Source organism: Leptosomus discolor, chromosome 10 (genome assembly GCF_034619465.1).
Source record: "Leptosomus discolor isolate bLepDis1 chromosome 10, bLepDis1.hap2, whole genome shotgun sequence".
NCBI classification, from domain to species: Eukaryota; Metazoa; Chordata; class Aves; order Leptosomiformes; family Leptosomidae; genus Leptosomus; species Leptosomus discolor.
The window spans coordinates 20,689,974-20,706,968 of NC_141400.1; the positions used below are offsets into that span (position 1 = coordinate 20,689,974).

Here is a 16,995-nt window from a genome sequence, read left to right on the forward strand (position 1 = left end):
AAAAAAAAAACCAAACAGAAGCCCCCTAAAGCCCACCCGCTAGCGGGTGGCTTTAAAAGGGGACCTAGGAAGAAAGGACGACTTGGTAACCTTTGATAACATAGAAGTAGTTCCAGTTTGCAGTTACCTATAAGCACAGAGCAGTCAGCCACTTGTTCATCACCAGAATGAGCAGTAACAGTCAGAGTAAGAAGTGACCTTTGCATCCCAAAGACAGTTTGCTCTCACTGTGTAAAAGTCATCTTTAACACAGTAAATATGCGATGCAGGAGTTGTGTAATATATATTTATGAGAAGATTTGTGAGTAGAGCTGGTTCAAACACAGTTTTGCTTTCACTGCCAGCAGAAGAGTACAACGGGGTTCAACCATCATTTAAGATGAATTAAGAAAATGCAGTGGGCAACAAAAATCACCTTGTGTTTTATAACCTAGAGCTACATTAAAAATAGAGATCACTGCAGGGGGAAATAAATTAGCAGAAATTAACAATTTGGGCTTTAGTTACAAAAAGCTGCTCAGTTATCAGCTAACTGAACGGATCGGCTAAAACTGGAAAAAGTGGATTACACCTCACGTGCCCTACCATCTACCCAGGCACCTTTTCACAGCGCTTACAGCACATTCTGCAGGACACTCCCAATTCATCCCTTTCTGCCAAAACAACAGGATTTTTTGCCGTGTATTTCCAAGACTCAAACCCCAAGTACCGTATTACATTAAGCTGACAAATCACAACATAGGCTATCGAAACCCTGAGTGCTCCCTCCAAATAACAACTCTGGGGTTTATATCAAAATAGAATTATTAAAGAAGACATATTTCCATATGTACTGTACATTATATGCTGCTGAGTCAGACAACATTTAAAGTACTATATCCAACGTGCCAAGCCACTGGCCTTGGCCAAAGGCCAAGCTGGAACAATGCGGCAAGACAAACGGACAACTGACCTTTACCATTTCTGGCAAACAATCACTTTTCTCCCCTTCCTTCTAGCAAAATGTCCAAGTCCAAAAGGAATCCCAGTTAAACAGTGACAGCAGAAAGGTAACTTTCCCTAGAAGTAAGGCTGTGGACCACGACTGACCAGCAAAACTTTTTCCCCCTTCCAAATTTTCCTCCTCCTTCATGGCTTCTCTCAGCTCTTGCCCTTCTTAAACTTCCCTAATGATCCTTATCCCCCAACAAGCTTAAGCACTAGGAACAATTTCAAATGTAATAAGAGAAGCCGTAACACTGCCAATGGGGCCCAGTTGTTGTAAATTCTGGCTATAAGCTAAGAGAAAAAGCACACAGAAACCCCTGTGTTGCTGCGCTGCTTCTCATCGTCCCTCCCTGCCCCCACAACAAGCCACATCTCCAGGAAGTCAGCGGAATAAAAAAGTTGAGCGATGAATTTAATGTATATACCACGCAAGAGTCCTACCAGAGCGTGTTGCTAAAGTAATTTCCTTGAAATCTAACACTTTTCACTGGCGTTTGTGTAATAAATCACAACTAATACCCCACCAGAGACAGACACCATCAAATCCTCTAATTCTTCAGCGCAGCGTTTACCAAATGCTTCCAGCCTGTTTTACTCCTCCTCCAGATGCTGTCTCACTTCTTCTATTAAAGAAAATCTACGACAAATTTTCTCAGTTAGCCTTCTTCCCCCCTGCCCCCTCCTCATTCTATCCCCCTTCTCCTTAGTTCTCTCCACTGCGATCAATCAGCAGCTCGCTCGTTCACAGGGCAGATCTGCCCAAAGCAACCCCAGGACAAAGCTGTCTTGCCATCTTCGGCGTTCCGCTGCTGCTCAAGATTTTGAGCGTTCGCTGCTGAAAGGCTGAGCTGCAGCTCCAAGTTTTGCCCAGCAGCACAAGCATCAGCAGACTCCTCTACAACCCTGAGATACAGCAGCAATTTAATCACTATTGCCTGTTCACTCCCATCGAACAGATTTCTGAAGTTCGTATTCTGCATGTTCTCCCCAGAATACCTCCTACCCTTCATCGGAAAATTGATTAGTTTTCTCAGTCCTGATTATCATTTGTCTCATTAAAGACAGCATGCTGTGCTATCCTTATAAGCAAAAATCACTCCAAAATTGCATGACAGCAATTCAAGACTGTGAGTCTATAAAAAGACATTACACGCTTTCCATTAAAACAGTCAGATTAAATACTACTTGAACACCAGGACAGAACTGCAGCTTTTCTTCATACACATTTAGTGTACAATTAATATGTTACAAATAGCCAAGTAATTCTACCAACAGCAAGAAATATTTCCTACTGGAAATTAGTTTAACAGTTCTGAATCCTCAAAACCCCAGCCTTCACCTCACACAATTAGTACCTACAAGGAATTAAAAAAAATAAATAAAGACCACAGGAACCTGGCAAGATAGTCCTTCCTTTGTTTCTAAAACAAATGTCAATTTTGTGAAGGCTTCTGGAAGATGAACAAAGAAATCGACAATACATCACTTTAAACTAATTGAGTTCAGACCAAATATTTCTGACAAGGTTCAGGAAGAAAGAGAATTCCTGCCTCAAACCCAAGTTCACTAGCATCCCAAACATTCCTAAAAAGAAGATGGATTTGCCTCTGTTTTATGGAAAAAAAAATAATAAAGCAAACCCAAACAACGCTGGTTTTAGAATTGGACTTCACAGTGTTAGTGTGTAAAAATCCTTGGAAAGCAAGAACAGCTTCCATAAATGCTGGGAATAATGATTTTTTATGCAAAACTCAACTAGGAGCCACCCCAAAATTCTTTAGACATTCCTTAAATTAAGAAACAAAAATTCCATTATCTTAAGGCAAAAGAAAGCAATAAACCATAAGACAAACTTGCAGGAAGCAAGAAGGTAAGCAAGAAGGTGCTGTTACCACCACCCGTGGCGGAGGCAGTTTGCTGAGGACGCTCCCTCGCCTACCCGAGGGGCTCCGCCGCGCTCCGCCAGCCCCCCAGTGCCCGCTGACCGCTGCCTGCTCAGCTCCCCCCGCCACACCAGGCTCACTCCTCCAAACAGCTGCCCAAGAGCAACACCGACGTCTGGCACCGCTGTCCTTCCACTCTGCCGTCAGGCGCATTCGGGGCACGTTAGCAGCTCAAGCGGCGCTTGCATCCCAGCACTGGCAGAAAGGCAGGGGATGAAACGGGTGTTCAGGAAATTCCCCAGAAGCCGGACAGACGCCTATGTGTAAACCGTTCACCTACAAACGCGCTTGGTTCTACCTGAAGAGTTCCGTAAAGTAACAACAATGCATGAACTTTACAGAAGTATTCTCAAAAGGGATGTTTCCATTATCTATGAGGAATCTGCTTACTTAAACTGTCACCGAAACTCACCTCCCAAACCCAGAAATAGTTCGTCTTGCTTCGATACAGATTTTTGTAACGATTGCCATTAAAGATACAGCAAGAGCAAAATAAAAAGCCCCACCAAAAAGCCCCATGAAACAAACTAAAAACAACATGGAAGTTTGACTGATTATGCAAAAGATTAGTACAAAGGATTTCTACTCTGTCAAAATAAATGATAAGGCACGTCCAACATTCACGTATCAAAGTGGAATTTATCCACAAATTCTTATTTTCCTTTCTGGATTAAGGAATCATCACAAATTGCTTTGAACGCTTCAAAGAAAAAAAAAAAACCCACACCTTCACTACAAAAATCAAAAACTATGTAAGAAATCCAGAATGAAAGCAAGTTAAAAGTTGTCTTCCTGAACGAAAGAAGAAATCCTCACACACCTCATTCCAACCGTGGGAAAATGGAGCAAATAATGCGTAGGGGGAGCCCTGGGACTGGCAGCTAACACTCTGGGGATCAATTGTCGGGGGGGCAATAAAAAAAAGAAAGTTAAAACAGATACTTCATTAAAAGCCTACAATTACAGGTTTCACATGCGTGGACTTGAAGAGCCATTTTCTGAGACTCCACAGAAACACAGCAAAACCCTCTTCCTCCACCGAGGCCCAACACTGTGCTTGGGTGAGTGCGTGTTAAGCAAACAGCCAAGGCAAACACACCGCTCGGTGCTCACACCGAAATCAGAACCCGTCCCTGGCTGCCAGAGCAGACGTACACAGCCAACCTCCGAGAAAGCTGCCGCCATCGCACCTACTCCTGGAGGGCAGAGGAAAAATGTTTTACTTGAGTAGCTGCACCGTTGAATTACTTGTAGAAAACACTACTATGAAGTCGCTTGAAATACGTACTAACCAGCTCCCCTGAAACACCCTGCTCGCTAAAAAACCCCTCTAAGCAAGCCTTTCTGCAGTTCTGTCTAAGAGCTAAATTCCAGGTGCATTTAAATCTTACTGCAAATACTCTTATCTCTTTAAACGCAGTTATTAACCAAACTGATGAGTATCTCCCACTCGGAATCTGCTTGTCCATGTAAGGCAAATGCAATACCAAGCAAAGCTAAAACTCTAGTTCAGCTTAAATGTAGTTCTAGAAATTTACCCAGCAACCAAGTTATTTTTGTGCATAACATTTAAGTAACACTAGGAAGAAAAAAAAACCCACAGTGATTGATCCTCTAACCCTCGAGCAGCTTTTGCATACACTTAAATACTTCCTTCTATACTGCCTTGCGTATGGGTCCTTCCACCACGTACTCAGTCTTCCCTCTAGGTTGTATCTTCGAATCTGAATTTTATTTTTTTTTCATTTGTTTCTTTTTTAAAAGCATGCCAGCTCCCCTGCTCTTTCCTTTCCTTTAATACCGATAGTTGAGCACTTGGTTAAAGCTACTACGGAATAAAGGCACAGCAGCAATGACCGATCAGCCAGCCACGCGCAAGGAACGAGAAAGGGAACGACTGACTTCCAACAGGAAAAAAAAAAAAAAAAAAAAAAGAACCACCAACCACCCAGCATGCATCCAGTTGTGCTAAACACACTTGCAGTATTTTAATAAAGAGCAACAAAAACTAATTACCTTGAATAGCCATTAGAGAAAGCAGGTCTGCCAGAAAGGTTGAGCGTTCCCAAAGGAGCTAACGTCTCATCCCCCGATCCCTGGCACCTATTCCAATTTTCTGACCCGGCAGGGAGAGATGGAATGATATTAAAAATTGGTTTCTGATCCTGCTGCTGAGAGAGCGATGCAGTGTTTAAATCATAGTGATACATTTGTCCCCCAGAGGTACTGACGCCGTGGATAGATATGGCGGAGACTTTAGTACCCAGCAGATTAGACCCGGAGAAGCTGGCCTGACAATAAATTGGGCCCATGTTTTCTTGCTTTATGCCAGGAGTACAGAGTTCAATGAAGTCTTCCTTTTCTGTTTTCACTTGAGCCATCGGCATTTTGGAACTGGGTAAAAGGTCACCACGGTCATTAACTTTAGGCTTAGCGTCAGATAAAATAGGAGGCTTGCAGTCTTCACCCAGATTCCCTTCCAGGAGAAATGCATCATCTGCAGATATAGGGGACAGCAAGCCACCGTCATCTATCAATGGGTCAAGCCTCCACGGGCTCCCATTGGGCTCTTTGCCAGGCGATACCGGTGGCAATTCTAAATCCTGGAGAATATCCAGGGTGCTTTGGTCTTCAGAGAATAACTTCAAGTTGCCACCATTCGAGCCAACCTGGCTTTGGACTGCAGTTCCTGACTCTAAAGGGACGCTGCGGCCAGCCATGCCTGCGAAACCCGGCTCAAGCGGCACCTCAGAAGATACTGCTCCCTTTGCGTCCTCGGCCAGGCTCGAGGACTTGTTCAAGCTCGCAATACTTTCTTCCAGGAGCCTGAAGTCCGTTTCTCCAGAAGAGATGCCGATTTGGCCCTGCTGTGAAAATCCAAGGTCGTTTCCCATCACTTTTGTGTCTGTTTCCCCCATGTACAGTCCCATCGAGAGCGATACTGCCTTGGAAAGGTCTGGCTGAGGCACATTGTTTCCTAATCCTTTTGAGAAGTCAGCCAAAGCAGGTTGCTGATTCGAATCGGACTGAGAAGACACGGGGAGAGGAGATGTAGACACAGGGGCTTGTACAGTAGCTCCACCCCTGAAGGGTGGATGAAAGTCCATCACGATCCCTCCTTTGGTACTGATGAGCGCATTTTTCCTTGTTTCGTCTTGATCCGACGAGTTAAGCAATTCTTTGGAATCCATTACTGTAACATTAGCTATAAAAAGATCAGAAGCATTCAAAGTTAGCACAGCAAGGAGATAGTAGTAACAGCTTAAAAAAAAAAAAAAAAAGTCCCGATCATTAGCCTGGCGAACCTGGTTTAGCTGCTCTGGGAACAAACGCACAGCAAATCGAGCTACGAACTGGCATGTGCCACATCTCTCTCAAACCCATTGGTTTTGGGTGCTTGTTTTTATTTCTCACTGGTAACAAGGAGGTGTGTTTTTTAAAGCTTTGCTAAACCTGGATGAAGCGATAAGTCTGCCTGCATGCAACTCGGAACTGGACACACTCTCTAGCTCCGTTACCCACCCCAACAAGTAAGGAAGGGAAAGAATTGCTGAAGTATCCTATTTGCAAATTTGGGAAGATAATGTCCCCTGGTATTTAATTACATCTTGAGCAGGGCAGGGGAGCAGGACATTCACCACCCTTCCCGAGTCACCTCTCTCCTGCAGGTACCTGCACCCCCAACTGCAGGTACCGAAGCCTCCCAAGCCAGCTCTCAAACACAGCACGTACCAGCCAGACAAAACCTAAGTGCTTTGTTATTGTCCAGGAGCAATAAACCTCTCCACCACAAAACACAGAGTTTGCTATCTTTGCACAGGTTCAGTTTAAAACACAACTCGTGAATCTTGAAATAAACTTGACACAATTCTTTAAATAGATCTCAAGTTTATAAATAAAAGCTAACTAAAAATAAAGTAGAATTTTTATTAGCTTCAAACACTCTAACAGCTCACAGCTATTCTCCAAATACATCTAACACCACAAACAAATGTCCTAACTTTCATCTGTTTGTATTTACTACATTCATTTTCAGCACAGAGCATAAACATTGGGAGAATAACCATAAATTCTTCGGCAAACTTTAGTCTACACTGTTTGTCTACGGCCTAACACTAACAGCAAACAGCCGACAGCGATCAGCTCGCACTCCCCCCCAATCCGTAAGAGGAGGCAATGCCCAAGTTAAAGCCCGGTCACGGAATTATCCATTAAACAGAGCGACCCAAGAGTGCTCACGACAAGTTTACGGTCATCTTAATTATAAACCTGCCAGCTCCGCCGCCCATTTTCTCCAGACTGCTGATGAACGCTGCTGCTTTCTGCATGCCAAAGTTAAGGCTGCGATCCACAAAAAAAGTCCCCACGTGTAAAAAAATTTAAGCAAGCTTCGGCCTGGGTAAAAACGTCCCGAGCGGGAGCAGCTCAACGCGAAAACCCTCCTTGGTCCTTCGCCACTGCTTCGTGCAGCCTTCCCGTGCACCAAGCAGAGGGTCCCTCACCCGCAGGCGCCGAGGCACCGGGTGGTCTCCTTGGTCATGCCCAGGGAGCCACACTCCCACCAGCCGCCTGCCAGCCGGGACCACAGCACATGGCACGTAACGGGAAGGGGGCAGCCCCTGGCAGCCCCTCGGAATCTCACGGATGATGGACGTCATAGAAATATTGCTGGGCCGTTTAAGGTGGACGCTGCAACAGTGACTGGAAAAAAAAAATTATAGCTATCTACCTCCAGTTTTGCCTTTTTTTTTTTTTTTTATTACAAGAAGGGGAGGAAAAATGTAGTTATTCCATTTGACAATTTCCTCAACGTCAAAAAAAAGGAGAGATCCATCCAGCGTAGGAAACGTGTCAAAAATCAGATGCAAAAGTCTGCCCAATGGAGAAAAAAGCTGCGAATGCTTAAAACCGACGGATTACAATAAATTCTCCTTTACAAAGTACAGTTTTCAGAGCAATGTGTCGAGACCTGTTGAGCTGTCTCCCTGGCACACCCACTTCTGCAAAATAAGACCAGCCCATGGCTGCAAGGCTGCACTCCGCGCTCGGCTCCCCCTTCCTCGCTTCTTCACCCCCTTCCTCGCCTCCACCCCGGGCCGAGCAGAACCCGCGCCGCTCTCCCCAACCACCCCCTCCACCACCACACCGGCCAGCCAAGGGGCGGGCGGGCGGACGGCCCGGGGAGAGAGGGGGGGCGGGGGAGTCCCCGTCTCCCGCGGCCGAGCCGCGTCCTCCGAGGCCCCGCCGCTGCCCTGGGCGCCCACCTCGGGGGGACGCCGCGCAGCTCCAGGCTCTGCCGCCGTCGTCCCCCCCTCTCGTCCCACCCCGGGATCCTTCCGGGGGCGGCGCGGAGCGGCTCGGCTCAACCCCCCCCCCCCTCCGCCCCATGCTCGGGGCATTCCTGCGGGGGCGCCGCTGCCCGCTACCCGCTCCCCCCCCCGCCGCCGCCTCCCGGGAACTTCCCGGGACTAAGCCGCGCCGGCCCGCAGCGCGGCTCGGCCCCTGACCCCCGCGGGACCCCCGTCTCCCTTACCTCGTCCAGGGGAGGGCGCTGGGGCTCCTTCAGCCGCCAACTGCCATCGCGCCCCGCGGCGGGGGGCAGCAGCCGGCTGGAAGGGGCGAGGGAGCTGGCGGGAGGAAGTCAACAGCCACCCCTCCGGGGGCCGCGGCGGCGGCCAGCACCGCTCCCCCCGCTGCTGCTGCTGCTGCTGCTGCTACTGCTGCTCCTCCTCCTCCTGCTGCCGGACTGAGACCCTGACCTAGTCCCCGCCCCGCCCGCCACCACTACCGCGGCGCCCCCTCCGTTAATTAGCGCTAATTGCCTCCGCGGACTTCGCTGCTCCCCCCCCCCCTCCCCCGCCCGCCTCCTGCCTTCCCTCCGCGCCTCCTCGTCCCGTCCCTCCGCCGGGCAGCGCCGCGCTCGGCGGTGCTCTGTCCCCGCCACAAAATGGAGGACGGCGGCGGCGGCCTCCTCCCCCTCCTCCTCCCTCCCCCCGCCTCCCCGACGTGGAGAGGGAGTGGAGACAGCCGGCACGGAGAGGGGCGGCAGCACGAGCCCGCCCGCTCCCGCCGCTCCGCGCCCCGCCACACGCCTCGCCTCGGCCCGGCCCGGCCCAGCCCAGCCCAGCCCAGCCCAGCACGGCGCAGCCCGCCGGCTCTCGCCGCCCCTCGCTCGCCACCCGCGGGGCAGCGCCCGCCGGCCCCAAGCGAGGGGGAACGGTGCAACCTGTTGGCTGAGGCGGGCAACTGCAGCCTGCGCTCGGGCGCGGAGGGGCCGCCCGCCCCGTCTCCTGTCAAAGCGGCTTTCGCCCCCTCCCCGACGGCCCCGGCTTCCCCCCCCGTTCCCTTCCCCGGCGGTGCCGCCGAGGGGCAGCGCGGCGCTGAGGGGGTCCGCCCGCGGGCGCCAAGCCGGGGTGACGGCGCCGAGGAAGCAGCGAGGCCGCCCCGCTTCTTTCCTCTTTCACTTCCTCCGCTTCCTACCGAGGGGGGCAGCGCCCCGGGCGGCAGCTCTGAGGCGGGGGGGCCGCCCTCCCCCCGGCCGCTTCAACCCCCCGCGGGCCTCGCCTCCGGCCCGCACCGTCCACCTGTGGCGGGATGGGTGGGCAGCGCCTGCCCGGGCCGCCCCGCCACATCCCCGACCGTGGGCCCGGGGGCAGCCCAAAAGAAGCTCCGGGGAGAAGGGGGGGGGGGGGGGGGGGGTGCGCTGGAGAGAGGCAAAAAACCGTGGGGAAGGTGCCTTGGAGCTCGGTGGACAGCTCTAGAGGGGGTGGAGGCTGGGATGGACGACTTGGGGGCAAATCCGTGACAAGAGACACTAAAACCCCTCAAAATAGCTGAGGGAATGAGAAGAGATACGGAGGGGGCAGGGAGAGACATGTTTGTCCCCTGGCGAGCACTGGAAGGATAGATGTTTTGATTGAGAAATAGGAGCAAACTCCACAAATTATGGTAGTGTCTCACTGAGGAGTTAACAGATTCCGGCATTTTTTAAATAAATAAATAAAAAAAGCAAGCAGGTGGTGTGCTGGTCTGAAGTAGGATTTAGACGATGGTGGGACACCCCCAGCAGCTCGGTCTGCCTGCTCCTGGGACAGCCCTGCGTTGCCAGCCGCTCCTGTGTGACGCATTTCTGGGCAAGAAAAGACCAGAAATTGTCAGTATGGAAGCAGACCAGGAGTTAAAAATATCAATGAAGGAAACGAGCAAAGTAGAAAATTCTGCTGCCTTGGAGAGGTGGAGAAAGAGCCGAGGGGGAAGAGGTTGCCCTTTCAGCGTAGAAGAAGCGATGCTCTTGGGTTTGGCTTTCCCTGGAACTGACAGAGATGGGGGGAAGAGAAATGGCAGTTGCCCGTTTATGAAGATATCCATCGTTCTGATTTGGGACAATTAAATGAACTTAGAGATAATGACCAGATAATGCTTGCACTGGGACTGTGTGGACAATCAGTTAGTATCTAGAAATGATTATTATGGCACCTGATATATTATGTACTATAAGTTACATCAATGCAAGATGCCCTTGTCTTTCCAGCTGCAGATTTGGGGATTCTACAAGGCCAAGTAAAAGCACAGATTTTAAAGCATAATTAATCTTCCTTTTTTTTTTTTTTTTTTTTAGGTTATAAGTTTCTTACATGCCACATTGACTTTTGGAAGATATTGATTTACTTTAAAAATGCAAAATAAATGCATGTAATGTTAGTTTAATATTAAATTTACGTTTCAGAAGTTATGAAAAATGGTTCTAAAAATTCTAGATATTCCTCTGCAATGTCCCTTAATCTAAAGCATTTTTGAAAGATGTGTTTCAAATAGCCCTCAAAACTGTCGTCTGGTGCTTTGTGAATGATGCAATGGATTTACAGCTGACAGGAGACACTTCTTCCCGTACAAGGGAAAGAACAGCAGAAGTCAGGCTGTTGACAAATGCTGTGAACTTCTTGTTAGCAGGTACAGGAATGTTGCAGAGGTCCTTGGTATTAAATAAAGGCAGGAATGTCTCTCAAAGCATGAAATCCTAATGTGCGTCTGGGACTACAACTGGAAAATTTACTTCCCTTTATTGCTTTGTGAATATTCTACTGCCGGAGCTGTCTTGCATTTGGGGACCTCTCCTACCACTGAAATTTGGTGAACTCAAACGTAGGGTATGTCTGGGAGGACATCAGCCCACGGAGGAGAGCTGTAACACCACCCCATGTCAGCTTCGCTCAGCTTTCTGTAGTTTGAGGGAACTCGTATAACAAAGCTGTTTATTTCTAAGACATTTAGATGAGAACATCTGTTTATAAACACACACTCAGATGCTTAATTACAGCTGGTTTCGCACAGTAATGGGTAGGACATTCCTTCCTTAATGAATAATTCCATATCTTAATATCATCTTTTATCCAAAAGGACCCTATTTTAGATTGCTATACAGCATTTATTCACCAGCATCAGCCAAGGACACTGCACAACAGTGCGAAACAGCAAGCAGAGGACATCTCATAGGCTTTTCGTGCCAGCAATGCTGAGGCAGGCCAGGGTGCAGTGTGTGCAGAAGGGGGATCTGGCCAGGGCAGAATGGTTCGCGCTCTGCCTCTCCTGAAGGATGTTTTTTACTTGTTGCTAAGCGCAGCAGCATTCGTTGCAAGGTCGTTGTTGGTAAAACTCACGATTTGTCGGTGAACTGTGTAGCACCGGCCGTGTTCAAACAGGGAGTTAGATCTGTTCATTGTCTTCAAGTTGCTACAATAGACATGGATTCTGTCTCAGATTCGTGCCCTTTTACATGTTTTGTGTTGAATTGAGCAGATGAAAAACCTCAGATATTTTCTGCTTCTAGTATATAAAGCTGGGAAAAGGATGTTACTGATTCTCACTTCTTTCGGTTACAAGCGCTACCGAAAGAACGAGCGCAAAGCCCGCAGAGTCGCGCACGGCGGTGACAGAGGAATAACTCTGCCTCGTGGCTTTGGACAAATCTGTCTGGTCTCATGCGAATTATCCTCTGTGACTGAACAACCACATCGCCCTTTGTTCTCCTTCAAACAGAAATGTTTCCTAGGGCCCTCCTACATTGTAAAAATGAACTTAATGCAAACCCTTGGTAAGCTTGCGTGTTTTGGCTGACATTTTGTGATAGTGATGTGCTGCCCTGTACACAACAACTTCAAATGCGTTCTATGATGATGGCCAGAGTTAAATAAAACCCATCTTTGCTAGTTTATACAAGTGTGTGAAAGAAGTTAGGCTTTAAAAGACTCATGATCTTTGTTCCTGTTCAACAAAATGTTTAGAAGGTGATGAAGCTGACTGGCTGATGGTCTGTGGCTTGTCTTATGCTGCTGATTATTTTGTTCCCTAAAAATCTATGAATTTCTTGAACAACTGGCATTGACAGCTCTTCTCGGAACATAATCAACCTTCAAAATACTTTAATTACTGAGTAGGAGTTTTATATTTCTTGAGTTCGACCTGTTTTATTTTATATTCACATTTAAAATACATAAATGCTTGTCATCAGATGAAAATAAAAGCATTGTTGGGTTTTAGAAGCGAGTGTACTGTTGTTGCAGCGTCATCAAAATCCTCTGTTAACAAATATCTCAACCCTGATATCAAGCTATCTTGACCCTGATCAGAAAGCGTACCTCATCCCTCCCTGGAACACAGCCGGCAGTAGCGCAGCTGCTCTGTCTCTTACCACAGGAACCTCAGCAGTGCCCGGAAGAAAAAATGTTAAGAAAATTCTTACTGCAACCTCAGAATGTGTGGTTCATCTTATCCTGTGTCGGTCCAGCACAGGATTTCTCCATCCTGCTGAAAGTGTCAACATAGGTAATAAGTTTTGTTTGGGGTAACAGTTTTTATGGCTTTGACTCCTGTTTGATACGAACCTCGAGAAGACTATGTCTTCCACAAAATGTCAGCATTGTTTGCTTATTTTCTACTGACCTGAGCAGAATGGCAATTTGGTAAAATTTGCATATTCTTTCTTAAAAGTTAGAGGTGAAGGTTTGTGGGTTTTTTTTTTTCCCCCTAAAATTCCACTAATTCTAAATGCACAAGTTTCACACTGTAACAATCATCATAAAACCACTACAGCTGGTTTACAGATGAAGAGTTAATTAACTAGAGACTTCATCTGCGGGAGGTTTGTTTTCCGTCTCAAAATGTCTACAAATGGCACAGGTATTAATATTCTGTATAAAGAATAAAATATATTTGGATAATAGGGGGAAGAATCATTTCCACAAGGTAGGAAATTTGAATTTGAGGAAGAACTGATAGATATCCTGAAAAAAAACAGGATCAAGAGAAGGACTGAAACGCAGTTTCTGCTTCTCCATTGCATTGACAATGAACGCTCTGGCTGCAGATCAATGCCTAATTTTGAAAGAGAATTTCAACAAGTAGGACTGTGGGTCTGGTGAGTATCCAGCTTACCCAGTAGTTCTGTGGAGCCACAGGAAGAGAAGAGTGGTATGAATTGTCATATAATAGATTAAAAAAATATATAAATGACTGCACATTCCTACGGCACAACGTAATAATATTGCAAAGATAATGACCCTGAACCTTAACGAACACTAAATATAGACATTAAAATATGTAACTGAGTGGAGAGCAATATTAAATCATTAAAATACGATTATGACTGTCATAGAGGAGATCAGGCAATGCATGGAAACAGACGACCGGCTTCAGATTTGTGCACAGTGTTCCGAACCAAATGTCGGAAAGAAACATCTGAAGCACCGAGGGGAACTCTCGTGGCTGCCAGATGCAGACACAAATCTGTCTGTCTGGGGGTTCTCACGGGCGGTACAGGGGACCTGGGGATGAGCGGATGGTGCCGCACACGACTTTGAAGTGAGCAAGCATAACGTCATCCACAGGAAGCACCTAGGTATAAAAACGGTCTGCAGTCACACCGGGAAAAAAATTAGCCCCCTCTAGACTCAAGGAAACAAATAACCGTAAAATGGTCACACACAAGTACATTTGCAATATGGGGAAATTTCTTTGGTTACGAACTGCTGACAGGCCCAGCGAGAGCAGAACTGACACACGGGTCCCTGTTGGCAAATGTATATAGGCCACTGTGGATCTGCACTAAATCATTTTTAGTGCTAGAAGCAGGCTAGAAAAAAAATGACTGAAGTTTTTCCAGATGAAGTGATGTGCTGATGAAATAGAATAGGAACAACTTTCTCTGTAAGCTTCAAATAATTAGCATATGGAATGGTTCTAGCAATGAATGGAGATCAGGTTCAAGTGACTGGATCTACTTTACCTTGGTAGGACAGAGAAGTTTGCCAGCTAAGGGATGGATTTACCAGGATTTCACTCAAAGTACTGAAATGGACACAAATGATGTCTTTGATCTCCGAAGCAATTAATAAAGATAAGAAAAGGAAAAAACCCACAGATGCTGATGGAGAAGATCTATGTATCAAAGACAATGGGGAATGGAAAGAATTTAGTCAAACCAAGGATTTGGTAGCACCAGCGACCAAAAGTCATGCCAATGAAATAAAATCTTAGTAAAGAAATATTTGCAGAGATGTCGGGAGTTGGAAGATGATCGTTCAGAACGATACAGAACAAAGAATTTGCACTTTTGGAATAAACACTGTATGGAGTCCACATATAACAAATCATAAAGTCCTTAAGCCTACTTAGAAGTACTTCCAAAAATCAGAGTTGCAGTGCCTTTTTCTATGAAATGCTAATTCTGTAGCTGTGCATCAACGACAGCTCACGTAAAGCCACAGTTTTATAGGAAGAACTCTTCCTCCGTTTGCAATCTGTTGCCTCTCTACAAAAAGGCAGAGTCATGCCCAGTGTCTGATGCTCTTCACAAACACAAATCTTTTAAGATCTTGGTTGTCTTGTAAGGAGGGCGGTTTTGTTTCCTATCAGCTTGTAAGGAATGCTGTTTAATTCTTGAGTATACATCAAAGTCATTCAGCAGTGACTGCAGCCTGTCAATAGTTTTCCAGCTAAGCCAGAATGGAAAAACACTGTTCCCCAGCTGCTGTTTCCACAGGCACAGGAGCACGCTTTCGTACGAGTCTGCGATGAGCAGCATCTTCAGGACTGCAGATTTATTTGTCGGGGAGGGACTCCTGGGTCCAAACTCAACCGAAATATGCTTTTGCTATTAACTTCAGTAGGTCACAGATTGAGGCACAGAGGGTCTGTGCCATGCCTTCCTTCACCCTCTTAAGGTTAATAACTCTTTCTCTTTGCTTTACTTCCTTTGTGTTTTTTCCTGTCTTTGCTTCCTGCTCTAGTCCGTCATCTGTTGTGACACATTTGGTACTTGGATTTCCCATCAGGTCCTTCACTTCTCCTTGAACCACTGGTTTAATTCTTCCACCATGCCATTCTTCTGGATCCTTCCTTTTTATGTGTAGTGATCTGGTTCAACTTGCATCGCTTTATTTCTTCTCCTTCTCTGCCAGAATTTTGCTTCTCCACGTAGCACTTAGAGAACAGAATATGTCCTTTCTGGAGTCCTTTTTCGTTGCTGTCCCAGAGTTGGAGTCTGACACATCCTTCCCCAGACCACAGCCATCTTCCACCTTCACTGCCTTTAACGGAGATGTCTTGGGGCACTGAGCTCTGCCAGCTTCTCCAGGCACGCATTAGTGTATAAGCACTGTGACTAGGTTGAGGCTAGTGACCGTGCTAACCTGCTTGTGAGAGAGGGTGAGCAGTGGAACAGTGCATGGGCATGGCTAACTGCCCTGTGGCAGCATCAAGCATTCAGTGCAAAGGAGAGCTGTAACCAGGGCAGGTGAGTCTGTTGGCCCTTCTCAGGCTCCTACCTGAACACGGCAAAATCTTAAAAAGACAAGTGTAGGGAGGGAAACTTTGCGTGTAACAACACCGTAAAATAGAACTTGGGGCAAGCGTCTGAATAAAACACACCTCCGAGCTTCATCATAAGCTGGAAGAAACTGAAGCCTGTATCCAATCGATAAAGCCCCATATGGGGCTAAATCTCTTTCTGGCATGATGTGCTCTCAACTCCTTCTAGTTCCATCAGCAGAGAGGTCATCCCTCGGTGATTACTGAAGCCACAAGAACAATTGTGAGCGCTGAATCCACCCATCTCTGGGTCTCGATTGACAAAACATGGAGGGCTGCTTTCTTCTGCAGCTGTTTTGTGTAAAAAAGAAATCACAACTGCAACTGGAAATCAATCTGAGGTTACGGTCCTGTTGAGCCTTTTGGAATGCTAGCACATAGATCTGTAACAAATAGCTGAAATTCTGAAATGCTGTGACAAACAGACAATGGAAAGGCTCTGTTCAGAAATGGGGAGAATTAATTGGGTTAATTGAGGAGGAGGAGGAGGAGCACTCTGAGACAGGCATTGGGGTGAAGTCATATGTAAGTACACACAAATAACTGTTGTTTTTAAGTTTTGCAGAAACATCTGGCAACAACATGCAAGGAAGAGGAAACTTTTGGTTTATGCATCAAGACCTCTGTATGAAAAGAAAACTTTAGCTAATTACAGGATGCCTGCAAGAAAAGAACCACCTTTGATTTCACCAGTATTTTTTCCTGCAACACAATGCCTAATAAAAATCAGTAGGCAGTGACACGCAGGTTCTAGTGCAGCCTGGCATCCTCAGTACATCTCCTCCACTGGTCAGGAAGGTCGTAGAGCCTCCTCATGTTAGAGACCCCTGAGTGCTGCTCTGTACGGCCAGGAGCAGGGTCTGTGCGCAGAGGTTTGCACCCCCCTGGGTTCTCATGGTCCCACACGGCACAAATACTGACCCGAGCCGCTGGGAAGTGGGGCCAGGAGCAGTGCCTTGCCACTCCTGGAGGAGTGGGGGAGGCAGGACCATGTTCCACGTTGTCGGTGCACGTCCAGTACTGGTCTGCAGCAAAGAAACCAGCGTGGGAACTCCCCGTGCTGCTGCGGAGCCTGCTTGGCTCAGCCGAGGTTTGGTACAGGTAGACGTTACTTAGACAGGTACACCTTACTGCGGGGTGAAGGCCTGACCGTGCTTACCAGTTTTGGTGAGAGGTCCATGAATTGCCATGTGTCGAGAGC

The 16,995-nt window shown here is 47.2% G+C and overlaps 1 protein-coding gene across 2 annotated transcripts in view; it reads right to left on the reverse strand.

Annotated features, from left to right (window-relative positions):
* NR3C1 (nuclear receptor subfamily 3 group C member 1) overlaps positions 1-8,478 on the reverse strand; it is a 69,515-nt gene extending 61,037 nt beyond the window's left edge. The window contains exons 1-2 of one of the 2 annotated variants that reach the window (XM_086470975.1): positions 8,464-8,478; positions 4,947-6,135 (exon numbers count right to left, since the gene is read on the reverse strand). In XM_086470975.1, coding sequence (XP_086327101.1) covers positions 4,947-6,121 — 1,175 coding nt within the window. In that variant the 5' untranslated portion in view covers positions 6,122-6,135; positions 8,464-8,478. Of the gene's footprint in view, positions 1-4,946; positions 6,136-6,915; positions 6,977-8,463 lie in introns of those variants that run through there. The other variant, XM_086470974.1, reaches the window with a different exon arrangement.
* Positions 8,479-16,995: the final 8,517 nt, after the last annotated feature.